Source organism: Macaca thibetana, chromosome 7 (genome assembly GCF_024542745.1).
Source record: "Macaca thibetana thibetana isolate TM-01 chromosome 7, ASM2454274v1, whole genome shotgun sequence".
Taxonomy (NCBI): domain Eukaryota; kingdom Metazoa; phylum Chordata; class Mammalia; order Primates; family Cercopithecidae; genus Macaca; species Macaca thibetana.
The window spans coordinates 83,329,869-83,356,272 of record NC_065584.1 but is presented as its reverse complement, the minus strand read 5'-3'; the positions used below and the strand labels follow the sequence as shown (position 1 = coordinate 83,356,272).

The following is a 26,404-nucleotide window of genomic DNA, read 5'->3' as shown; positions in this document are numbered from 1 at the left end:
TGGGCCCAAAACTTGGGTGGAAGGCAGAGGCCTCCGGGACCCTCCCCGCCCCCTCCTCCCCGCCCCGGCTCCCCCTCCCTCTTCTCCGCGCCCCTTTAAGCTATCCAGCAGACGCAGACAGAGTTGATCCAGGAGGGGCTGGCGGAGTGCTGGAGGGGGAAGGCTGGGGGCGGAGGAAAGGGCGGCAGGAGCCCGACCGGTCCCACCCCTCCTACAACCCCGGGCAGGAAGAGCTCGACGCGGGAGCGGCGGTCGAAGGGGACCAAGCTCCAGAGGGCGGGCGCCCGAGCCGTGCCGGGTGGGTCCGGCAGCCTGGAGGAAGGAGGCCGTGCGGGGGGCGCGCCGCGGGAGGAGGGGGCGTGGCTTAGGCGCCTGGGGCTGGGGGCTGGGGCGCCTGCGGCGCCGAGACCAGGGTGACACTATCTTCTCCTTCGTTCCAGGAGCAGGCGGGGCAGCCATGCTCCTGTCGGGGGGCGATCCTCCGGCGCAGGAATGGTTCATGGTGCAGACAAAATCGAAGCCTCGGGTGCAGCGGCAGCGGCTGCAAGTGCAGCGCATCTTTAGGGTCAAGCTGAACGCCTTCCAGAGCCGCCCGGACACCCCCTACTTCTGGCTACAGCTCGAGGGGCCCCGAGAGAACATGGGCAAAGCCAAGGTAAACAGCTTCTCCCCACCCCCACCCATCTCTTCCAGCCAGATCACTCTCTCCCCTTCCCCTGGGGAAATGGTGGTCCTCAGAGGCACCACCCACCCTGCCCCCGCCTGGATTTGGCAGTGTGGCGGGCAGGTACTGGGCCTTCCTCCTGCCTCGCCAGATCAGCCTGCTCTCCTTCCATGCCCTCTCTTTCCCTCTGGTTCCTTCCTTTCCTGCCCCACCCCTTCCCTACGTGTCACCTCTGTCCCTCAAGTGCACTGAGAGCACCTCCTCGGTGTGTGTCCCCCCATGAGACTTCCCTGGCTAGGGCCCCAGCATCCGCAGCCCCACTTTTCCATCTGGGCAGCAACTCAAGGCGCTGTATTTCTGTGGCCTCTGCAACACACCTCTTTGTTCTCCACCAGGACTGAAAGGCCCAGGTCCTTCTGTCTCCTCTTAAGTCTCCTTAAATCCTGGGCGGCCCCTTGGAGCCTCTGAGTATTAGGACTGGAGGGGCCTTCAGAGATCCTTCTAGAGTGATACTGGCATTTTACAGATGAGGTACTGGTGGCCAGAGAGGGTAAGGGGCCTGGCTGAGTGCTCAGCGTCAGGTAGGTGAGGTGGTGGGGGTTGGACCAGAAGCCAGGGCTCTGGGCTCCTTACCCCACACTCTTGATGCCACTCAGCCTCTTGCAGGGGTTCTGAGTGGCGTGCAGCCCTCTTCCCAGATTCCCACCCATCTCCAAGGGCTGGGAATCTGGGAGGAGGGCTGTGGGCTTTCAGATGAAAGGGCTTGCTATGTGGGGCTGGACCTTGGACAGGCCAGATCACAGCACACCTCTCTTGCAATCTCCCTGGCTTCTCTCACAAGCTTTTCCTCCCCTTGGGCCTGTTAGATTCCCCTGTCCCCCAAGGTTTACCTCTTCCCTTAGATTCCTTTATCTTACTTCTTTGTGGAAATTCGACAGTCTCCCTCTGCCCCAGACCACCACCACCTTCCCCTTCAACACACACACCTACTTAATTGGTCAAGGCCTTGGGTAGACAGGCCCAGAACTCAGCCAGCCAGGCTGGTAGGCATGCAGGCTGGGAAGTTCCTCCCTCAACCCCCCTGTGCAGCTGCTGGGTCAGCAGTTTTTCCAATTTTGACAGAGGTGCTAGGAGAGGGAAGTTCCGGGTGGGTGTCTTTCCAGAGAACAGATGTGCAGGAGGCCTTGAGAGGAAGATGTTTCAGAAGCCTGGGTAGGGTACGCTAACAAGAGGAGTGTTTTGGGTTCTTTGGGTTCTTAATCTTTTTGTTACTTTGAAAGGCAGCAGCTCACCCTCTTAGGGGACTCGCACTTTCTTTTTCTCTTTCTTTCTTTCCTTCTTTCTTTCTTTCTTTCTTTCTTTCTTTCTTTCTTTCTTTCTTCCTTCCTTCCTTCCTTCTTTTCTTCCTTCTTCCTTCCTTTTCCTTCCTTTCTTTCTTTCTTTCTTTCTTTCTTTCTTTCTTTCTTTCTTTCTTCCTTTCTTTCTTTCTTTCTTTCTTTCTTTCTTTCTTTCTTTCTCTTTTTTTTTGAGATGGAGTTTCACTCTGTTGCTCAGGCTGGAGTGCAATGATGTGGTCTTAGCTCACTGCAACCTCTACCTCCACCTCTCGTGTTCAAGTGATTCTCCTGCCTCAGCCTCCCGAGTAGCTGGGATTACAGGCACCTGCCACCATCCCCAGCTAAGTTTTGTATTTTAGTAGAGATGAGGTTTCACCATGTTGACCAGGCTGGTCTTGAACTCCTGACCTTAGGTGATCCACCCGTCTTGGCCTCCCAAAGTGCTGGGATTACAGGCATGAACCACTGTTCCGGGTCAGGACTCACACTTTCGGAGGTGCTCCACACCCCCCTCCTTGCTCAAATCCTGGATTGGCTTCTCCAGGCCTACCTGCTCCCTCTCCCTCCGCTGCTTCAGGGTTCTTCAGGCCACAGATCTCACACCTCAGGCTCCCACTGTAGGCCCTGGTAATGGAATCAGTGGCTCCCTTGATTCCTAGCCCTGTTCCTCCATTTCCCTTTGTCTTCCCTTTGGGAAAGGCATTGTTGAAAAGTGGGAACCTAGCATGTGGGGATTCTGGGTAGCTCCCTGACATATATATTTTTTTTTTTTTGAGACGGAGTCTCGCTCTGTCGCCCAGGCTGGAGTGCAGTGGCCAGATCTCGGCTCACTGCAAGCTCCGCCTCCCGGGTTTACGCCATTCTCCTGCCTCAGCCTCCTGAGTAGCTGGGACTACAGGCGCCCGCCACCTCGCCTGGCTAGTTTTTTGTATTTTTTAGTAGAGACAGGGTTTCACCATGTTAGCCAGGATGGTCTCGATCTGCTGACCTCGTGATCCGCCCGTCTCGGCCTCCCAAAGTGCTGGGATTACAGGCTTGAGCCACCGCGCCCGGCCTCCCTGACATATTGTACACAATGAGCAGAAAGGAAACTTTGTTGGCAATTTGGAGGAGGACGAAGGGAAGTTGGAGGGGGATAAAGTTTTGTCTCGGGGCTAGGGGATCTGGGTTTGATATGCTGTCACCAAGTTACAACCAAGATAGGAAGGGTATGGTGATTAGAGTATGAGACTGGGGTTTGCTACCTGTTAACTGGGTGACCAGATCAAATAATTTATCCTCTCTTGAGCCATTTCCCTCATCTGTGGAACAGACTATAATAATACCTGGTTCATGAAGAGGTTGTGACAGTCTGCGGAAATCATGCATGTTACAATACTTTCATAAAATGTGGAGAGCTATAGAGTATAGATGTTAGCTACTATTGTTTTTAACTAGCTGCGTAACTTTGAGCAAGTCCTTTTCCCTCTCTGAGTCTCGATCTCCCTGTTTGTAAAGTGGAAGTCTTGGATTAAATGCTAAGGTCCAGTGATCTGACACATGAACATTTCCCAAGTGTAAGGATCTCTTGTGGTTCTCATAGGGAGGTAGTGTGGCTGGCTCCAATCTCAGCTGTAGGGATGCAGAATTATGCACTTTGTTAATGGCCCATTGAACATAAGCCAACAGGCAGAGAGGACTCTGGGAGACCACAGGTTGCAGGATGCTGGGAGGGCTGACGGTGAGGGTGGCCTGCTGGGGTCTAAGGGAGGAGGGATCGAGAAGGATACAGGCTCATCTGGAGAAGGGCCTGAGTGTGTTTCTACGTGGTTGGTTTCTCAGGAAAATCTCTGTAAAACTTGAGTGCTTTAAATTGTTTTGTTTGGTGGGATTAAAAAACATTGAAGACATTACTGTGAAACACATTCCCAGGCAGCAAAACAAACACTGGGGAGGACTCTCTGAGGTGAAATCAGTGAGTGGGGAGGCGGGTTTTAGTAATGATCAGAAGAGGCCCAGGACAAGCCCTGCTCCGCCCTTCTGCCCTTTGGCAATGAGGTGAGGATGGGGTGGGCGGCAGAGAAGAGAGGTGACCACCGCGGGAGGTGATGGGGAGCCTAAAGGCAGTGGTAGTGGGCAAGAGTACCTTCTGGAGCCTGGGTTCTGGAGCTCTGGGACAGGGTGTGGCCTGCTGACATCTGGCTTGGCTGTCAGATGGAAGTTGAACTATCTTTGCTGCACACTAACTGTGAGAAGTACCGTGAGAGTTGGTTGTGGTCAGTGCCTGCAGTTGGCTCCTATGGACCCACTGTTAAAATTTCGGGAATTGTGCAAGCGAGTGGAGGAGTATTTGCAGCCATGGTGGGAGTATTTATGCCACAAAAATTGGCAAACGTGACAAATCAAGGTTATCCCACACCCCCAGCTGATTGTTAAACATTTACCAGGACACCTACTTGTGTTTGGGCACTGAATGCTTCTTTTTCTTTAAACTTAAATTTTCTTTTATCAAAGTCATACACATTTGGAAAGTCCAATTATTACCAAAAGGCTTAGAAGAGCACACAGTGGTTCCCTGCCCTGGCCCTCCCAATTCCTCCTTCAACAACTGTCCCCATTGACAGTATTTGCTCTGGCATTTACGCATCTCCACATTTCTAAAAGAATATGTAGACACTGTTGTCTTTTAATTAATCGATTTTTGGTGTTACCTTTTTTTGGTCCCATTATTGTATGTGAGGATTTAGCTCCCTTTCCCTGCCAGTCCCTCTTCTCAAGATAGTTCTATTTCAATTATCTGCTAAATCTACATTTAGCATTGCCTCATTATGCCTGTGCACATAGCGTTCACATTGAAGCACTGAAGTGTACTATGATTTTGTTTTCCTTCTTACTTTTTGGTTTCACTGAGGTCATTGAGGTTAAGTACTCCTTGTTTTTCAATTTGCCTTTCTTTGTACCTATTGTTAATTCTTGCCACTTCCAGTAGCCTCTCAGTACAGTTTTCTACAAGGTCAGTCTATCAGTTCAAGGTGTTCTTTTGGTTCTACATTTTTTCTTGGCGCCATCTCTCCTGTCTGGTCAGTTGCTTTCCAGGCTGACACAGCTGTCGTTCTTGGCATCCTTTGCCTTTTTTCTTTGCTAAATACTCATGTCCTGGACCTTGAAACTTTTTCTTTCTTGGGTTGATGGAACACATCCATCTATAGCCTCAAGTTAAAAAGATGGCGCAGCAGCAAAGTGTATGCAGATGCCTGCTTTCAACATGCCTGCTTTCAACATGCCTGTTTCTTGAGTCATACCCTCCAATCTGAACTAGTTGTCCTGTGTAATGACCATTGTCACCCTAAAACAGTGCCTGGCATGTAGTGAAGAATGATTTATCAAATGGATGAATAAATTCTGAGATTTCTCTTCACTGTCATCCTGGAGATGGTCTTTGCTTCTTTCCTATTTGGTTTGCTGGAAAACTGCTCTCCAGTGGCTTCCTGGGAAAGGTTTTACAGGAGGAAAAATGCTGAGGTTGCATGTCTACGTTGCATAGCCAAAGGATACTTGATTGATAGCTTGGCTGATATCGAATTATAAAAGGAAAATTATTTTCCTTCAGAAATGTGAGGGTTGTGCTCCATTTGGAGGAGCCTGAAGCTATTCTGGTCCCTGGTCATTTGCGTCAGATGTTTTTTTCTCTCTGGAAGTTGTCAGTTTTCCCCGGTGTTCTGCAGTCTCCCAGTGAGGCCCCTTTGTGTGGGTCTGTTTTCCTCCATTGTCAGGCACTCTTGTTGTACTTAGGGGGCCTTCTATCTGGACGCTCATGTTCCTCAGATCTGGGAAATGTGGGGGAAATATTTAGTGGATGATTTCCTCTCCTATGCTATCTCTGTCCTCTCTTTCTGGAAGTCCTCTACTTTTCTTATGTTTTCTCCTCTTTTTCAACTTCTTGTTCTGCTTTCTGAAGATTTCCTTATTTTTATCTTTGAAGCCTTTTCTTGGGTCTTTCGTTTCTGCCATCAAATTTTTAATGTCTAGAAGTCACTTATATTCTGTCTGTTAAAAAGCAGTATCCTATGCTTTTTAAATAAAATTTGAAACTTATGTATTCTATTCTTGTTTAGTGTGTACCATATTCTCTGTTATCTCTCTGAGGAGAGAAATGACAGTAAGCTTTTTGAAGTTTTCTTCTCCCCACCTAGTTTCTCTTCTTTCAGGTTGCTTTTTTTTTTTTCCCCTGTATGGTTTGGTCTCTGTGTTTCACATTAGAAGTTTTTCTCATAAGCCTGATAATCCTTGCATGATAAAGAGTGAAGGACAAAAAGCTGATTGGGAGTGGAGGCTGTGGGCAAGACTTGTTGATTTTGAACTTGATTGTACAGAGATTTGCAGGTGTTGTCGGTTAGGGACCCTGTTTTGTGATCTTTAAGTCTTTGCTCTTGGGCTGGCCAGGTTTTCCAGAATGTATGCCTCTCTTCTCTGTCCTGGAGGGTCAGGGTCTGGCTGCCAAGCGAATCTCTGAGTGGGCAGAATGAGTTTCTCTGCATTTAGCTTGCACTGTATACATCATTCTTTGGCCGTCCTCAGTCCCTCCATGTTTTTTGTGTGGTACTCACACCTTTGATTATGCTGATCAACCTTTACTCCTAAGACCTTGTTTTGTACTCCCTGGAGAACAGCCCTCCAGTGAGTGGGAAGGTACTTGCCAAGCCTATGTGTGTGTGTGTCTGTGTGAGAATGTCAGTGTGTGTGAATGTGTGTGAATGTGTGTGTGTGTGTGCGTGTGTGTGGGGAGTGGTTGGGCTCCCAGGTCTAACTGCTCCTCAAAGAACCTGGTTTTTCATGTTCCCCTTCACTTCCAATTCCAGAGTTTCTTGTTGTTGTTTTCTGAGTCTTTTGAGTATCATGCAGTGTAAATTGGGGTGGTTCTGGAAGGTAGACAGTGAATGATAACTGACTTATGAGAAAGGAGAACCCTAAGTTAGGCGTTAAGTAATGAAGCACCTTGACAAGTATAGAATAGTATTAAAATAGGTCATATAAATGCTTTTATTTAACTTACAAGTTGACTAACGACCTGCCGGTATTGGACAATATATTCTTACAAATACAGTGCACTTTTTCTGTGCCCCTTTCTCTTCAGTCGTATCATCTTTCTACCTAGTTGTTAGTTGTTCCTGCCTCTTCTCTACTTTTTCTCCTCTTGGAGGAAGAAGGTCTGGGTTAGCTTTAGGCAGAAAAGCTGTTCAGGTATTTTCAGGCTGTAAATGCCTGTTGTTTCCTTATCTTCTCTCCCTCTACAGTGTAGACGGCATCATGGTGAAGACCCCTGACTATGGAGCTAGAGTGCCTGAGTATCCCAGCCTACCAACTGTGTGATCTGGGACATATGGCCTTCCTTGCTCATCTAAAATGGGGATAATAGTGTTTCCTTAAAGGGCAGAGAGAGGAATAAATAAGACAATGTGTGCAAAGTGCCTGACACATAATAAGCTCTCACTAAATATTAGTTCAGATTTATTATTTTAAAAATTATCACAGTTCCTATATATTTCTTAATTTTAAAATATCGGGCCGGGCACAGTAGCTCACACTTGTAATCCCAGCACTTTAGGAGGCCGAGGAGGGTGGATCACATGAGGCCAGGAGTTCGAGACCAGCCTGACCAACATGGCGAAACCCCATCTCTACTAAAAATACAAAAATTAGCAGGGTGTGGTGGTGCACGTCTGTAGTCCCAGCTACTCGGGAGGCTGAGGCAGGAGAATTGCTTGAACCTAGGAGGCAGAGGCTGCAGTGAGCCGAGATCGTGCCACTGTACTCCAGCCTGGGTGACAGAGTGAGACTCTGTCTCAAAAAATAAAATAAAAAAATAAAATAAAATAAAATATTGAACAATTGTTGGAACCATAACTATTCTAAGCTCTCTGCAGAAAGAGAAAGAAGCCTCCCATAATCTTCTTCCCCAGCACATCTCTCCATGTTTCATGTTGTTTTCAGGTCATTGAAATGGGGGTGCATGGGGTGGGGAATATTTGTTAAGGTCTGAGACAGCCCACACCTGCTCAGATTTAACCTTGCTAGGCAGTGGGACCAGATGAGGTTGGCATAGGAGGGGTTAGCTTGGGATGTCCATCAGGTTTTGAGCTGGTTTTGGACTGACTGAAAAGGGATTAGACATGTATTTCAGGCTCTGAGGAAGACGTTGCAGGTCTGTGGCCTTGGCCAGGTGGAAGAGGGACACGTAGGCCTGAGCAGGGAAGGATGGCCCAGGGACTGAGCAGAGGCACCTGGGTGGTCTTCAGGATGGCTGTTGGAGATCCAAAATGGAGTATGGGACTGCCAGGGGAAAGCAGGAAGAGGGATGAGAGGGATGACTGTCAAAGAAAGGAGATGTGGAGGGGCATGGGGGCATATGAAGTCTACATGGGGTGGCTGATCGGAGAGAGAGCTCATGGGACCACACTGATGGAACTCAGCCAGAGTGGAGGAACCCCAACCTCACCCACCCCAGCCACTGCTAAAGATGGCGAGTGTGTGCCTTGTGAGCTCTGTGAACTCTAGGACTTGGTCTGCCCAGAAAGCCAGAGGTCTTCCTTCTGGTTAGCTATTGCGTATATGTGCGGGTGCAGGGGTTCCCCTGGACACTGGCCCAGTGGCTTATCTCCTCCTCTGTCCCCTCTGGGCAACACAGTTACTATGATTGGGGGTACAGGTTGTGCTAGAGGCATTCTGGAGAGGGATGAAGCTCGAGTCTCACATGATTACCCTGTAGTCACTGTGGTCAGCCAGAGCAGGTGGAAAAAACTCTGGTATCAGAGCCTCTAGCTATGTGCCCTTGGACAAGCTGCACAGCTCTTCTCAGCCTGCAAAATGGGAACAGGTTGTGCCAGGTGTCATCCTCAGTACTTTCTGCATATTAATTCACTGAAGCTTCACAGTGGCCCAATGAGGCAGGAACTATTACTGTTCCCATTTTACAGATGAGGAACCGCAGGCATGGGGGCAGGCGTGTTGTGTGATTAATAACTTGCCCCACATTGCATCAGTTCTTAGCTTATGGAGGGTGCTCAGAAGTGTGCAGCCACTTTCCCCCCAGCTGTCACACTATTCAGGAATGCCAGACTGGGACTAGACCTCAGGAGCATCCAGTTCAATCTTCCTTTTTCTCGGTGAAGAGACTGAGATGCTGAGAAGGTGATAAATGCCCCACAATTAACCTAATCAGTTGAGGTTGAGTTGGAGCTGCAACCTGGGTTCTTTCCCTCCTCCCTCCCAGGCTTCCCTGTTCTGTTGGTGTTCCCTGGAAAGAAATGGGTGTGTGAGGGTGCAGGACCAGGGAAAGAGTGGCTGGCCATGGTGGAGTCATTTGGCTCATGATGGATGGGGGGTGGTAGTGGTGGGGCCACATGGTTAGTGAGGGACTGGCCTTTTGGGTGGCAAGGGCAGATCCCAGGACAGGCCCCTAACGGGCTGACTTCATTGTGTTCTCCCCGCTGTGCCCAGGAATACCTGAAGGGCCTGTGCAACCCGGAGCTGTGGAAGGAGGTTCGCTACCCACCGATCCTGCACTGTGCCTTCCTTGGGGCCCAAGGCCTCTTCCTGGACTGCCTCTGCTGGAGCACGCTGGCCTACCTGGTGCCGGGCCCCCCTGGCTCCCTGATGGTGGGCGGGCTGACTGAGTCTTTCATCATGACACAGAACTGGCTGGAGGAGCTGGTGGGGCGACTGCGCTGGGGCCCTGCCCCTCTGCTGACCCCCCGGGGGATCTGGGAGGCTGAGGTGACCCGGGCCTTTGGGGCCCTGGTTTGGATCCGTGGTGACCAGCATGCAGGGGACCTACTGCAGCTGCCCCCAGCAGTCCAGGAACTGCTGCTGAGCCTGGTGCGGGATGCTGCGGGCAAGGAAGACATCATCGAGTGGCTCAGCCGCTTCGGCATCTCTGACTCCCACTCTGATCCGGAGGTTCTAATCTGCCCTTCCCAGCAGCAGAAGGAAGCCCCAGCCATGGTGTCTGTGGGAGAGAGTCCTGGACCCTTTGTGGACATGGGGACCCTCCAGAACAGGGTCCCAGAAAATTCAAAGAGATTATCTAGCCTGGGAGCCACTGGGTCCCTGATCCCAGCCCAGAGTACACCGCAGGAGGCAGCAAACCAGCTGGTACGGTAAGTTCTGGAGAATGAGCCTGGCTTCTCTGATCCTACCCCTGCTCCCCTACCCCAAAGAAATAGTAGTAGTTTGGGACCAAACTGGCCTTCCACCTTTTCAATGAACTTGGGCTTCCTCCAGGGTCGGTTCCAACAGCCAAGGTGGTATGGACAGTGCTCAAGAGGAAGGGCCAGTGCAAGCCACCAGCAGCCAGGACTCCACGAACCACACACAAGCCTTGTTGAAGCAAAAACAGGTCCAGAGGATAGAAGATAAACTCCTCTTCCAACCTCCAGTATCAGCCCTGGGTGTGTGCCCATCCTGGAAGGCCTGGACCCCGGGGCCAGCCTTTGGGCCATTGTGGCCGGGGGCTATTGCTGCAACCTTCTGGAGGATCAATGAGCTGCATTCTCTCCATCTGGCCTGGCTCCTGTCCCAGGCATGCTTCAATTTCCCCTTCTGGCAGAGGCCTCTGGGCCCCATTCAGTTGAAGCTGCCAGGGCAGAATCCTTTGCCCTTAAATCTGGAGTGGAAGCAGAAGGAGCTGGCTCCTCTGCCCAGTGCAGAGAGCCCAGCTGGTAGACCAGATGGGGGGCTGGGAGGAGAAGCAGCCCTGCAGAATTGCCCAAGGCCAGAGATTCCCCCAAAAGTTACGAGTTTATTGGTGGTGCCTGGGAGCTCAGATGTAAAAGACAAAGTCAGCTCGGATCTTCCACAGATAGGGCCACCCTTGACCTCTACACCCCAACTACAGGCTGGAGGTGAGTCGGGAGATCAAGGGAGTATGCAGTTGGATTGTAAGGGACTGGAAGAGGGACCCGCTCCAGTCCTGCCAGCAGGGCAAGGGAAGCCCATGGCTCAAGGGGGACTGACAGATCAGTCAGTACCTGGAGCTCAAACAGTGCCTGAAACTCTCAAAGTGCCCATGGCTGCAGCAGTGCCCAAAGCTGAAAATCCCCCCAGAACTCAAGTGCCACCTGCAGCTCCCAAAGTGCCTACATCCCAAATGATGCCGGCAGCGCACACAGAGCCTGCAGCTCCCAAAGTGCCTTTGGCTCCTACAAAGCCAGCAGCTCAAATGATGGCCACAGCTCAAAAAACAGTTGTGAATCAGCCAGTGTTGGCAGCTCAAGTGGAACCCACAACTCCAAAAACTCCCCAGGCTCAGAAGATGCCTGTAGCGAAAACATCACCTGCAGGTCCCAAAACACCCAAAGCTCAAGCCGGGGCTGCAGCTACAGCTTCCAAAGCATCTGCAGCTTCCAAAGCACCTGCAGCTCCCAAAGTACCTGTGACCCCCAAAGTTTCCAGAGCTCCCAAAACGCCTGCAGCTCAGAAGGTGCCCATGGATGCAGGGCCAACCTTGGATGTAGCCAAACTTCTGAGTGAGGTCCAACCTACATCAAGGGCTAGTGCCTCCTTACCGAAGGGCCAGGGGCAGGCTGGAAGGCAGGGTCCCCAGCCCAGCGGCACCTTGGCCCTCAGCAGTAAGCACCAGTTTCAGATGGAGGGGCTCCTGGGGGCTTGGGAGGGGGCCCCAAGGCAGCCGCCTCGCCACCTGCAAGCGAACAACACAGTGACCAGCTTCCAGAGGTACCACGAGGCCCTGAATACACCCTTCGAGCTGAACCTGTCAGGGGAACCTGGAAACCAGGGGTTGCGGCGAGTGGTCATTGATGGCAGCAGCGTGGCCATGGTGTGAGTAGTGACGGGCGCGGGGCGGGCTGGGGATGCTGTGGAGCTGGGGCAGGACATCCCAGGGGGACAGAATGTGGGCATCCCTTCCCATCCTTCTGATGGGTGACATGGGGAAGAAATGGGAGGGAAGTGGTCCCTGTTGAATGGCTCCTGCATGCCAGGCAGTGTGCATGGAATCCTCACCGCAGCCCTCAAGGGCAGGTTTCTGGTTTCCCTCTCTGATAGATGCTGAAACAGGCTCAGAGGTGAGAAATCCTGCCCAAGGTCCCTGAGCCAGCAAGGGGTCCAGCTGGCCTTTTGGCTCAGATGTGTCCACTGCCAAGGTCTATGCCCTTCCCAGGCCAGCTTTTAAACTTTTAGCCCAAACTTCAAGGCCCAGCATAGATCTCTGGTGTGAAGCTTTTCCTGACCGTGCTGGCCCTTAGCGATTGCCCTTCCTGCACAGCACTTACTGCTGTAGAGGTGTTAGCATAAACACGTGCATGCCACTGAATTTGCCACATGATAGAGTAGTTATCTGTGCAGAGCACACTCCCAGCACACAGTCGGTGGCCAGGGAATTTTTGTTTGCTTTAAGCTCTCAACTGAGCGCTCTGAGTGGAGGGGCTGCCTTCTTCCTCTTGCCCTCAGTGTCCCTACACACATGCTTGCACACAAGTACATGCACACACACACACATGCACACACACATGCGTGCACACACACACATGCGTGCACACACACAGAGTTTCTGGCAGTGCCCCGCACCCAGTAGATGCTCACAGAATGAGTATGGAGGGAAGGGGAGAGGGCATCATTAGTGTCCTTGGTGCTGGCATTGCCTGCTTGCTGCCCCAGGGCTGGCTCTGAGGGAGGAGTGGTGAGGCAGGGTGTTTCCTTGTCCCGCAACCCCACAGGCACGGCCTCCAGCACTTCTTCTCCTGCCGAGGCATTGCCATGGCAGTGCAGTTTTTTTGGAACCGGGGACACCGAGAGGTCACTGTGTTTGTACCCACCTGGCAGCTGAAGAAGAACCGGAGGGTGAGAGGTGAGGTGTCCGCTGCCTGCCCAACCTCCGCAGTGTCACTACGCTTTCTTCTCTCTGCCCTGCTGCCCCCACCCTCCACCACTCCAGAGTGACCATTTCCACTTAGCCCTCCCTTGACCATTTCTGTCTTCTGCCTTTTGCCCCCAGAAAGCCACTTTCTGACGAAGCTACATTCGCTCAAGATGCTTTCAATCACGCCCTCCCAGCTGGAGAACGGCAAGAAGATCACCACCTACGATTATAGGTGTGCTGGTCCCCAGGCCTGCCCTCCTGGGCTCAGGGAGTTGGGTCTGGCTGGTGTGTCAGGTGGAGTCCGGCCTGTCTTCTCTGGGGAAGTGCAGGCAAATATGTTGGGGGTGCAGGTCGTGCAGAGGGGGGGGTGGAGCACGGGCCTCTGTTGGCAGAGGGATGGTCACAGTGAGGAAAGGGCTGGAGGTTGGCTCTCCCCAAGCCCGGAGTTGTTCCTGACTTTGGGACTCTGGAGTCCGTCTGCCTTAGCTAACAGCCATTCTTCCCCCATGACCTGTGAACATCAGAGGTTCCCCAGGGTTTTGGGTGCCCGTTTCGGTTGAGGCTCATGTCTCCAGACTGCTTTAATCTTTTCCTCCCTCGGTGCCCTGGCACTGGTGGAGGTCTATGCATGGCTGATGTGGATGGAGCCCTGGGCAGGGCTCTGAAAAAGGAGAGCCCTGAATGCGTAAACCCCGAATGCTTGCCTGCTTGTCAATCCTAAGCGCCCACTCTTCGGCATGGCTGCAGGACCACTGTACTCAGGGGAAGCCTGTGACCCCACCTCTCTTAGGGCAGGGAAGGCCCTGCCATAGTCACTGGTCCTGGGTTGGAGTTGATGCTGGGCAGACAGAGATCTTGGTTTCACATAGTCAACTCTCATGCCAGGCAGGGAGAAGTTCTGCTTCTCCACACTTTTCCCAAGACATGGCACCCAACCAGGCCTGGGAAGGGTTGGGCAGAGAGCCTGGCGCATCCCTCCTTGTAGAGCTAGTCCCCTCCCTAGTCTTTAAGTACCTCTAAGTTCAGGCGTAGGTTTGAGGGAAGATGCCTTTTCTGCGGACAGTCCCTCTGCTGGGCGCTTGTGGAATAGCATGCTCTGGGGAGCAGGAATGGAAAGTTTCAGGGAATACTGAGAAGTAGGTAGCCTTTGCTTTCTTTACTGGTCACAGCCCTCTTTAGAGGAGAGGTGATCCTTGGAAAAGTGGATTTGTTTATTCAGGTATGTGTGCTTATATGTGTTAGCGTATATATGTATGTATGTCTTGGCATGTATATGAATATTGTGCATTGGTGAAGCATTATAACGGAATATGTGTTTGCTATGTGGTGGGCACTTACCTAGACACTTAAAAGCATTATCTCCTTCAGTTTAATCCTCACAGCAACATGGGGTAGGTATTTTGTCTTTTTTTTTTTTTTTTTTTTTTTTGAGACGGAGTCTCGCTCTGTCGCCCAGGCTGGAGTGCAATGGTACGATCTCCTCTCACTGCAAGCTCCGCCTCCCGGGTTCACAACATTCTCCTGCCTCAGCCTCCTGAGTAGCTGGGACTACAGGTGCCCGCCACCACGCCCAGCTAATTTTTTGTATTTTTAGTAGAGACGGGGGTCTCTGTTTTACAGATGCAAAAACGGAAGAAGTAAAAATACATGTGTGAATGTGGATGAATGTGAGTTTCTGTGTCTGTGCACGTGTACGTGTGTGCCTATGTGTATAACAGGGGTGTGTGTTTGTGTATACAGCTGGGAGTGTGTGCATCCAAGGTCACCCTTGGATGACCTCGATCCCTATCAGTGATCTCACACGGCCGCATAGAGGAGGGGATGGGCTGGGGGGTCCTGGATTTCTGAGTAGGAAGGGCAGTGCCTTTGTCTGACACACCTCAATGTGAAGCTGCAAGTTCATTTTCCCAGATGACCCAGGAAGTAAAGGGGCTAGTTACTGGATCATTAGTGACTCCCCTCTCCCTGCAGGTTCATGGTAAAGCTGGCAGAGGAGACAGATGGCATCATTGTTACCAATGAGCAGATTCACATCCTGATGAATAATTCCAAGAAACTGATGGTCAAAGATCGGTAAGATGGCTCCCCAGAGACTTGAGCCATTCCTTCCCCTTGGATGTCAGGCAGCCCCTGGCATGGGAGAGGTTAGGGCAGGAAGAGAGGCCTTGGAGTAGTGCCCACCAGCACCTGCCAGGATGTGGGTCTCAGCCCCATGGAGAAGCCAGGCGACAACAGGGTGTGGGTGGGTCAAGGGCTCACAGTGACTGTGCCTCTTCTCCTCCTGGGCCCAGCTTGCTGCCTTTCACCTTTGCGGGGAATCTCTTCATGGTGCCTGATGACCCCCTGGGCCGTGATGGCCCCACCTTGGATGAATTTCTGAAGAAGCCAAACAGGTAATGGGTCAGGCCTCCCCAGCCTCCCAGGCCCTCCTGGGGCTGATCAGAAACTTCCCCTTAGTGTTGGCCAACATCTAGTGTGTAATAATGATTGGAGTGATCGGACTTTTTCATGTCTTTATACTTGTGCCACGTTTATGTGTTCATAAACCACTTACAGTAGGTTTTAATACAGACATGAAAGCACATATGTAGAATGTAGTTTTAACATTCTATGTGCATCCTTTAATACTATATGTATCTTTCCAAACTGGCATTTGTACTCAATGATTTATTAGTTTTTTCAGATGTATCCTATGCTAATTCATGTAGCTCTGTTTAATGGTCATATAGTATTCCATTACATGAGTACCCAATAGATTTTTCTGTTTTCTTGTTGAGGGCCATTTGGTCACTTCCATTATATGCTGTTGGGTCCAAGGCTGCGGTGAACAGCCTTGCTCTTATTCTTTGTATCCAAGGGAAGCTGCATCTAGAATATTCACCAAGTAGGATTTTTTCTATGTTTATTATCTCATTCAATCCTCACAACTTGAGTTATACGTAAATGACCACTGTCCTCATTTTATAGATGAGGAATCTGTGACTCAAGTGACTTTTCCAAGGTCACGTTGCTGATGCCAGCAGAACTGGTTTGCAGTAACTTGGATCCTCGGCTGCCCACCTGCCAGTTCCCTAGGCCCGGCAGGGGACCTTGGTCAGAATCTTCTGGGCAGAGCACTGCTTCCTGGGGCCAGATCCCCCAGTCTCACCTTGCCAGTTTGGAAAAAGTGATGTGGATGAGGTTTGTCTGCTGTGTCCTCACAAGTCCCTTGTCAGGCTCTCCTTTGCTTTGGTGACCCCTCCGCTCCCCTGCCTTTTCCAGGATTGCTCATCCTGGGTTAGGCTGGAAGCCACCAGTCATCTCTTATCAAACCGTTGGCTTACAGCTAGTTTAAATGTTACTTGGTCAGTGAAGTTTTGATTGGATGAGCCTTTAAGGCACAGATGAACTTCTAATATTGGGGGTCTGGCCCATGCAGGGGGTAGAGGAAGTGTTTATAGGCAGGGGCCCAATTGTGCCTATGCCATGCAAGTTGTTGGCACTTGGCCCAGCCTCAGGACACTTTGGAATGGGGTTTCCACAGAGGTGCTTTCCCTTTGGAGGATTGCTCAGAATGGGGCTGCCTTCCCTCTTCCATCTGTTTTGGTGTAGGTTGGACACTGACATTGGCAACTTCCTGAAGGTGTGGAAGACCCTTCCTCCCAGCTCAGCCAGTGTCACTGAGCTGAGTGAGGACGCTGACTCTGGGCCCCTGGAGAGTCCGCTGAATATGGAAGAAGTCAGGGAAGAGAAGGAGGAGAGGCAGGATGAGGAGCAGAGACAGGGGCGGGGCATGCAGAAGGCGGCTGAGGAAGACGACCTTGACTCTTCACTGGCATCAGTGTTCAGGGTGGAGTGCCCGTCCCTTTCAGAGGAGATCCTGCGGTGCCTCAGCCTTCATGATCCCCCCGATGGGGCCCTGGACATTGACCTTCTGCCGGGGGCAGCTTCTCCCTACCTGGGCATCCCCTGGGATGGACAGGCTCCCTGCCAGCAGGTTCTTGCCCACCTGGCCCAGCTCACCATCCCCAGCAACTTCACCGCACTCTCCTTCTTCGTGGGCTTCATGGACTCTCACAGGGATGCCATCCCTGACTATGAAGCCCTTGTGGGCCCCCTGCACAGCCTCCTCAAGCAGAAGCCTGACTGGCAGTGGGACCAGGAGCATGAGGAGGCCTTCCTGGCCCTGAAGCGAGCCCTGGTGTCTGCCCTCTGCCTGACGGCCCCCAACTCCCAGCTGCCCTTCCGCCTGGAGGTGACTGTGAGCCATGTGGCCCTGACGGCCATCCTCCATCAGGAGCACTCAGGGAGGAAGCACCCCATAGCCTATACCTCAAAACCCCTCCTCCCTGACGAGGAGAGCCAGGGCCCCCAGTCAGGGGGAGACAGCCCCTATGCCGTGGCCTGGGCCCTCAAGCATTTTTCCCGCTGCATCGGAGACACCCCCGTGGTCTTGGACCTTTCCTATGCCTCCCGGACCATGGTGGACCCTGAGGTGCGGGAGGGCCGCAGGTTTTCCAAAGCTTGGTTGATCCGATGGTCCCTCTTGGTTCAGGACAAAGGCAAGAGGGCCCTGGAATTGGCTCTCCTCCAGGGCCTGCTGGGGGAGAACCGCCTGCTGACCCCTGCGGCCTCCATGCCTCGCTTCTTCCAGGTTCTGCCGCCTTTCTCTGATCTGTCCACGTTTGTCTGCATCCACATGTCGGGCTACTGCTTCTACCGGGAGGATGAGTGGTGTGCTGGCTTTGGTCTCTATGTTCTATCGCCCACCAGTCCCCCTGTCTCCCTTTCCTTCTCCTGCTCCCCTTACACACCAACCTATGCCCACCTGGCAGCCGTGGCCTGTGGCCTGGAGCGCTTTGGCCAGTCCCCACTCCCAGTGGTTTTCCTCACTCACTGCAACTGGATCTTCAGCCTTCTGTGGGAGCTCCTGCCCCTTTGGAGGGCTCGGGGCTTCCTGTCCTCCGATGGGGCTCCACTCCCTCACCCAAGCCTGCTCTCCTACATTATATCCCTCACCTCTGGCCTCTCATCCCTTCCGTTTATCTACCGAACCTCCTACCGGGGCTCTCTGTTTGCTGTGACAGTGGACACCCTGGCCAAGCAGGGTGCCCAGGGGGGTGGGCAGTGGTGGAGTTTGCCAAAGGATGTGCCAGCCCCTACAGTGACTCCCCATGCCATGGGCAAGAGGCCCAATTTGCTGGCATTACAGCTGAACGACAGCACCCTGGCCGATATCATTGCCAGGCTGCAGGCTGGGCAGAAACTGTCCGGCTCCTCACCGTTTAGTTCTGCCTTTAACTCACTCAGCCTCGACAAGGAGAGTGGCCTGCTTATGTTCAAGGGAGATAAGAAGCCCAGGGTCTGGGTAGTCCCGACGCAACTCCGGAGGGATCTGATTTTCTCTGTGCATGACATTCCCTTGGGGGCCCACCAGAGGCCTGAAGAGACCTACAAGAAGTTGCGTTTGCTGGGGTGGTGGCCCGGGATGCAGGAGCATGTGAGAGATTACTGCAGGAGCTGCTTGTTCTGCATCCCTCGAAATCTCATAGGCAGCGAGTTGAAGGTTATTGAGTCTCCATGGCCACTCAGGTCGACTGCCCCCTGGTCGAACCTGCAGATCGAGGTGGTGGGCCCGGTCACCATAAGTGAGGAGGGCCATAAGCATGTGCTTATTGTGGCGGACCCGAACACCAGGTGGGTGGAGGCATTCCCCCTGAAGCCCTACACACACACGGCTGTGGCCCAGGTGCTGCTTCAGCATGTGTTTGCAAGGTGGGGTGTTCCTGTGAGGCTGGAGGCAGCCCAGGGGCCCCAATTTGCCCGGCATGTCCTTGTGAGCTGTGGGCTGGCCCTGGGAGCCCAAGTAGCCTCCCTGAGTAGGGACCTCCAGTTCCCCTGCCTGACGAGCTCAGGAGCCTACTGGGAATTCAAGAGGGCCCTCAAGGAGTTCATCTTCCTGCATGGGAAGAAGTGGGCGGCCTCCCTGCCCTTGCTGCACCTGGCCTTTAGGGCCTCCTCCACCGACGCCACACCATTCAAGGTCCTGACTGGGGGTGAGTCAAGGCTCACAGAGCCCCTGTGGTGGGAGATGAGCTCTGCAAACATTGAAGGGCTCAAGATGGACGTCTTCCTGCTACAGCTGATAGGGGAGCTGCTGGAGCTCCATTGGAGGGTGGCTGACAAGGCAAGTGAAAAGGCCGAGAACAGGCGTTTCAAGCGGGAGAGCCAGGAGAAGGAGTGGAATGTGGGTGACCAGGTGCTTTTGCTGTCCCTCCCCAGGAATGGCAGCAGTGCCAAATGGGTGGGTCCCTTCTATATTGGGGACCGTCTAAGCCTGTCACTCTATAGGATATGGGGCTTCCCAACCCCAGAGAAGCTGGGGTGCATCTATCCCAGCAGTCTGATGAAGGCCTTTGCCAAGAGTGGCACCCCCCTGTCCTTCAAGGTCTTGGAGCAGTGAGTGGGAACAGTGGGGGTGCCCCTGCCCCAGGGCCCTGGGTTTCTGCTGCTATGCCTCCCCCGTCCCAGCAGTTCTCTCAGTCCACCGGGAGCCCTCAGTTGTGCCTTTTGTAGAGAAGTTGCTTCGTAAAGCTTTGCTGAATTGCCTTGAACTAGGGACCAACATCCCCATGGAAACATCCCTAGTTTGGGGTACTTGGAGAATTTGCCAAAGGCTGTCAGATATGAGTCCCTGGCAGTTTTACACTGGGAAGTAGAGTGCTCCTCTAGGATATACCAGGCTCTGTGTCTTTTCCCCAAGTATCTTCTTTCCCCTTCACATGTCGGTGTGTGGTGGTGTGCACACACACTCACTCCAGAATCTTACTATCTTGGCCATGAAACTGTGACTGTGGGCCTCAGAATTGGAACCACAGCCCTTTCCCATACAGAAACCCCAAATGAGGGCTCCTCCCTCCAACCTGTTCTTTTGGGGACCCTTTGCCCTTAAAGCTGTCACAGCTGACATAAACCTGGGCAGGCTGTGGGGAGGCCACTGCCTCCTAGCCTCACAGCTTTCTTAAGCCAAGTGTGGCCTGCTCAGCTGTTAGGGCAGGGCTGGCCATCCTCCCAGGCCTCGAGGACAGTGTCATGGAGTGGGAGAAGCAACCGGCTTGTCAGCACGGGAAGGGCAAGAGGGAAATGAGTTGGCCTACCTCATTTGACTCCAGCCAATGGAGACAATTCCTGACCCCTGCTTTGATGGTGTTGACCCCACAGGAATCAAGGATATTGATGCCAAGTGTGGCAACTCTACCTGAAGAGCTGCTTCTGTTAGACCCAGGGGCCCCGGCCTCTGTTTTAAGCGAGGAGGGCGTCTGCAACGAGAGTGGCACACGGCGAAGTGCTGGCGTGGCTCTACCTCCCAACCTCTCCCAACCCCATCCCAAAGCCCACAGCCCTCTGCTCCTTCCACCTCCACTGTATCCTGCATCTCAGACCCTACAGATTGTGTGATTGCTTCATCTGTATCACCCCCCAGTCATGTGGACCTGCTTTCTGTGTAGAGCAAAACCCAGGCTCCCTCACAGCCATTCTTTGCAGAGAGCACCCTTGCAGTGAGAGTGAGTTCCTCGCAGGTGTGTGCGTGTGCACTCACCCTCTGAATTGCTGCCACTGCCAAAGAAGTGGGCTCCAGGTGAAGGCCAGTGCCACGTCACTCTGGCTGGCCTTCTGAGTAGTTTCATTTCTCTGGAAGCTGAGCCAGTCTCCTGGTGTAGCCCAGGTTGCCAGAAGGCTTGGCGTTGCAGAGTGCTAGAGCCAGTACGGAACTTGCCGACTTGATTGTTTTACAGCAGAGGAGAGAGGATCACAGAGGGAAAGTGATTCACCCAAAGTCACACAGCGAGTTCATGGCTGAGCTGAGACCAGGACTAAGCTTCCTGACCCCCAGTTCACCATGAAAAGGGTTCTGGCAATAGGTTCAAGCTGGAGAATCCTTCAAAATCCTACACCCACATTCCCTGCAACTCCTCATCTCCCTGATCTTCCAGACAAACTACCTGGATGTTGCCCTTAAACCATTTCTAGCTGTTAACCCTGTCCAGAAAAATGATTGAGTGATAGCTGAGAAGTGGAAAGTGTGGGATTTTTGGCAGGTGCTCTCTTTCCTCTGCTCCCCGTGCCATTCTTTCTCTTCCTCCTCTCTGTGATGGTATGTCCAGCCTCACTCTCCCTCCCTGGTGCTGTATGCGTTTCCCCTGTTAGCTACATTTGTGATCACATACCCTTCTTTTAAGTGAATTTTTTTCATTTGATTTGTCAATAAACGAATCAAACTGGAGCTGATGTCCAGTGTTTTGTTTAGCTTCAGTCTCAATTGTGGAAATGAGGAGTGTGGGGCAGACATGGGGTATGGCTGCTATATGTTTCCCAGATAGACTTGCAGATTTGAAGACCTGGATAGTAGCTTTTCCAGATCATCTGCCCTAAGCTCCTACTGTACAGATGAGGAGACCAGGGCCCAGAGTGTGATATGCTTAAGGCCCCATAGCTGGTTCATGGCAGGGATAGAAGGAGAGCCCCACCTTTGGCCTTCCAAGCTGGTACCCTTGGCAGTTAATATCTTGGAAGTGGGCAGGGTGGGAATGAAAACAAATGATGAGGCAGGGCACGGTGGCTCATGCCTGTTATCCCAGCACTTTGGGAGGCCAAGGCGGGTGGATCGCTTGAGGCCAGGAGTTCAAGACCAGCCTGGCCAATGTGGCGAAATCCGTCTCTACTAAAAATACAAAAATCAGCTGGGTGTGGTGTCAGCAGTCTGTAATCCCAGCTACTCGGGAGGCTGAGGCAGGAGCACTGCTTGAACCCAGGAGGCAGAGGTTGCAGTGAGCCGAGATCACACCACTGCACTCCAGCGAGACTCCATCTCAAAAAGAAAAGAAAAGAAGAAAAGAAAATTTATAAATGAATGATGAGAGAATGGTGTTAGTGCTGAACCAGCTTCATTGTACTGGAAAAATTATAGACCTAGGTTTGTGTCTATATTTGCTACCTATGGCAGGCTGTTTCCTGGGGCCTCGGTTTCCCCATCTGTAAAACACAGGGTTAACAATTCCTAATTTATGAGATGGTTCAAGGATTACATGAAATAATCTGTTTGAAGAGGCCAGTATGGCTTGGGATGGAATAGCATTCATCACATGTAGCTAACATTACTCTTCTTGCTGCCCTGGGAACTCTTGCTGTTCTCTCCCCTTAGGGTCAGAGACCTTCTTAACCCAGGTCAAGCTTCGTGACTTTAGACCTTTGCTTTTTGCTGCCTTTCTCACCTGCGCAGGGTTCTGCTCAGCACTGGCTGGCATATGGGTAGGGGTGGGGACCATCCTTCCTGGGAACTCCCCAGCTCATGTGCATACCATTGTTCATTCAGTATTTATAGGACACCTACTATATGCCAGGCTCCGCCTAGGTGTGGGATGACTAACAGGTAACAGGAGTGACACGGTCTCTGCCTCTTTGCCGCCTACAGTCAGGTGAGGGAGACAGACAATCCAACAAACAAATACAGTTCAGGGTGGTAAGGGAAACAATGTGGCTCAGGAGCCCATGGTGCAGGGGCCTGGGGCCTTCAGCCCGCATGACAGTCAGAGAGGTCTTGCCTGAGCCCCTTCGTCAAAAGTAATAAATTGTTTGCAGCACAGGTCAGCAATGGAAAGGGTCAGCACTCTAAAAGTGGAAGGCTGACTGGAAAGGTGGCTTGGCAAAATCCTATTATTTTTTACTCTAGATGACTTTAAGCAAGAATCAGATTTTACTCACACTGACTTCTAAGTCCTCTGACAGTGAGGTTTTTCTTCTTTGCTGTTCAACAATCTACCAGGTCTGAACAGAAGTTTGAGATTCCTCCTATTTTTGGAGGGGTGAATTAAGGAGTTTTGTCCATAGTAAAGAACCACGGATACTCTAGGCAACCAGTCAGTGCTTCTCTGGTTTACACCATCACAATTATTCCTTCTTATTTGGGCCCTGGCAGGAGGGCTTCCCTAAGTCTCTAACAGAGAAATTACAAAGTTGCCAGTATCCAGACAATCCCATGACATAAGCAAACAATAAAAATAAAGAATATCCCTATCTCGTGCCCTTGTTAAAACTTACATAAACTATCTGGTGAGGTTGGGACCACCTAAGACTTGCAATACCATGCTTTCCTAGCAACTATTTACTAAGTCCGTGCGTTCATGAATGAAAGTGAACACACTTGGAAGACAAAATCCTTGTAACAGGTAAATGGCTACAATAAATAAAAAATCCTACCTGCTTTTAAAAGATTGTCCAAGAATCCCTGGGACAGGCCCAAGTTTTAACTTGTTTACTAAGTCATCTGGTAACAGTAACTTACATATACTGAGTACTTGCTTTGTGTTGGGTACTGTTCTAAATGCTTTCCAACCCTGTGGGGTGCCTACAATTAATATCTCCATTTTATAGATGAAGAAAATGAGGCGCGGAGAGGTGAAGTAACTCACTGAAAGTCATGTACAGCCACTGAGAGGCTGGATTTGAGCACTGACCCCTGTGCTGACCATCTTTTTCTTTTCTTTTTCTTTCTTTCTTTCTTTTTTTTTTTTGCAACAGAGTTTTGCTCGTGTTGCCCAGGCTGGAGTGCAATGGTGCAATCTCGGCTCACTGCAACCTCCACCTCCTGGGTTCAAGCGATTCTCATGCCTCAGCCTCCTGTATAGCTGGGATTATAGGCGCCCGCCACCATGCCTGGCTAATTTTTGTACTTTTAGTAGAGACGGGGTTTCACCATGTTGGCCAGGCTGGTCTCGCACTCCTGACCTCAGGTGATCCACCTGCCTCGGTCTCCCAAAGTGCTGAGATTACAGGCATGAGCCACTGTGCCCGGCCTCTGTGCTTACCATCTTAACCACTATACTACTGCCTCTGACACAAGTACATTCATTTTGTTGTTAGAATTAGTCTCCCCTCACTTAATTTATGGTCTCTCCATCTGTTATTAATGCACTACATAGTGTCCGCTAAGATGCCTCCATTAAAGTTTGGTTCTCAGTAAGATGATTCATAAACTAAAACGGATTTACCTCCGTTGAGTCCAAGATCTATTCTCTTGGTCCTGATAAGTTTTGACTGAAACGCTGTACTCTCTTTTTCCAAAGAGGGCCGTTTCCCCTCAGCTAATAAGTGGCACTATTTCTTAGGTCTGTACATTCTTGTAGATGGTGAAAAATGAAGTAGTGGAGATTCTGGGAGATGAATTGTGAGGGATCTTGAAAACCATGGTAAGAAATATGGATTTCATTCTGAGGCCCACCTGGAGCCCCCAAAGGGCCTTAGGCAGTGAGGTTTATTTACACAGATCACTAAGGCAACCGCAGTCTGGAGAATTGAAGGGAAAAACCAGAGACCACAGGACCAGTTAAGAGGTTTTCATAGAAATCTAGCTAAAAGATTGTTAGTTTGAGCCAGGGCAGATGGAAAGAAATGAATGGAACCGATGGATGTGAATGACTAGATATGAGGGTTATGGGAAAGGGAAGAATTAAGGATAATGGCCATTTTTGGTTTGGGCAACAGGGAAGTTCCATTTACAGATATAGAAAACAAGGGCAAGAGAACAGATTTAGGGCGGAAAGACTATAATTTCAGGTTTCAGCATGTAGACTTGAAAGTGGAATATTCAATGTATGAGTCTGAGTTTTAGAAAGGGCGATCCTGGATAGAGACAACATTGTCAGCATATGGATGGTCATTTGTGCCTTTGAGAGGGTCTTAGGACCAAAGAATGCTAGGGCAGAACCTTGACGAAAATCAACACTTAAGAGACGCAGGGCACAGGAAGAGAGGTGGAGGAAAACCAGGGAGCGCACAGTCAGGGAAGTCAGGGCAGAGAGTGCTTTTAGAAGGAGGGCATAGTCAGCAGGGTCAAGTTAGGGAGAGTCTGAGTGACAGGAGGACTAGGAAGTGTTCACCAGCTTCAGTAACACGGAAGTTATGAGCCATGGCTGAGGGCAGTTCAGGTGGAGCAGTGGAGGCCATAGTTCACTGGTGATTACGAGGTGTAATGGAGAGTGTAGGCATTTGTACTACGATATTTTGCTTTAAAGAGGAGATGAGCTGACGCTAACTACCTGCAGGAATAGATAGAGCTGAGGATAGCTATATCTGTATCTACAACTACTCCATGCCTATCTTCTCTTTTAGATTTAAGAGACTTGAGCTCTTAAACTTTAAAGCTGCTGAAGGGAAGGAGTGAGTAGAAAGGAGAGTGATAGATGGCAGGATGTCTGCAGGAAACTGGATCCAAGACTGGTGGATAAGGATAGCAGCCTTGACAGGAGGAAGAACTCGTCTCCCATCAAGACAGACAGGAGGAAGCAGAGATGGGGAGGAAGGTGAGTTTATAAGTGTGGTGGTGGGCAGGGTCCTGCTTGGAGTTTCTGTGTGCTCAGTGAGGTGGAAGGTGAGGCTGTCTGCCGCTGACCATGGGCCATAGGAGCAGAACCGGTGGGGCAAAAGGCTTAAAGAGTGAACAGAAGTCGGCAGTGGATTCTGGGGAAGATGAGGGGCAGCAGGCAAAGGAAACCAGTAAAGAGTCAGAGGACTGAGGATTACAGGATTGAGGACCAGATGTGGCTGGAGGCCATGGATTTAGATCCACACTGAATCCTTCATCAGTGGGACTTCTCTGTAGGAATCAGCTGCCAGGCCATGGGCATAGGGAAGGTGAACAGTTGGAGTCTGCTGTTAGGATCCTTAAAGTCTGAGGAGCTTTTGGTACCTGAAGAGGAGCACTCACCATCACCTGTGCTTTATTTATTGTTTAATCTATTCACAAACCTACTGAAGGAAAAATGGTCTAAATATTTGAACACAATTTCTATAACCAGCAAATCAAAATCTCTACATTTAACAAGTAAAATTATTTAAACATTGATTAAAAACAATCAAATCCTCCTAAATATTTCAATTGAATCACGAATACATCAGTTTCTCTAAAAGCTTCATTTTGATAAAGGACACACACCATTATAAGGATTATAAAGTTTATGACACCTATACTTAAATCCACTATAAAAATGGGCTGTAGACCTGAGAGATATTATTTCAGCTCAGGCCAATTTTTGAATTTAGATATCTAAAATTAAAATATATCTCAATGTAGATCAAGTTTTGGATTATTAATTAAAGAATTTTTGGTTGGGACCTGGGAATTGGTTCACCTTCTAAAATGATTAAAATCTGAACTGATATTTATCTTGTACACATCATGGGAAATTTTCAAGCCCATACATTTTCCATGCAGTGGTATTGTAGCTAGATGCCTTTTCTCTACATGATGCCATCTTTAAGTTTAGTGACTCTGATATGCAGATGTCCCTAAAGATGTCTATGTCTATGTCTTAGTCTTATGTCTTAATCCCTGGAACCTATGAATATGTTATGTTACATGGCAAAACAAACTTCAAATATGCAATTCAGGTTGTGGACCTTAAAATAGGGAGATTATCCTGGCTTATCTGGGTGGGCCCAATCTAATCACATGAGTCCTTTAACTCAGAGAACTTTCTCCACTGAAGTCAGAGAGAGAGATGGTAGAAAGGT

General features: G+C 50.8%; 1 protein-coding gene across 2 annotated transcripts; it reads left to right on the top strand.

Annotated features, from left to right (window-relative positions):
* NYNRIN (NYN domain and retroviral integrase containing) lies at window positions 1-21,119 on the top strand. 2 transcript variants are annotated; one of them, XM_050798602.1, is made up of 9 exons: window positions 1-298; window positions 441-655; window positions 9,478-10,136; window positions 10,261-11,817; window positions 12,714-12,844; window positions 12,992-13,088; window positions 14,828-14,929; window positions 15,148-15,249; window positions 16,448-21,119. In XM_050798602.1, the coding sequence occupies exons 2-9, from the start codon at window positions 458-460 to the stop codon at window positions 19,296-19,298; spliced, it is 5,697 nt and encodes a 1,898-aa protein (XP_050654559.1). In that variant the 5' UTR covers window positions 1-298; window positions 441-457; the 3' UTR covers window positions 19,299-21,119. The 2 variants fall into 2 exon arrangements, with proteins under 2 accessions (XP_050654559.1, XP_050654560.1); XM_050798603.1 differs by having other exon boundaries at window positions 190-298; window positions 447-655.
* Window positions 21,120-26,404: the final 5,285 nt, after the last annotated feature.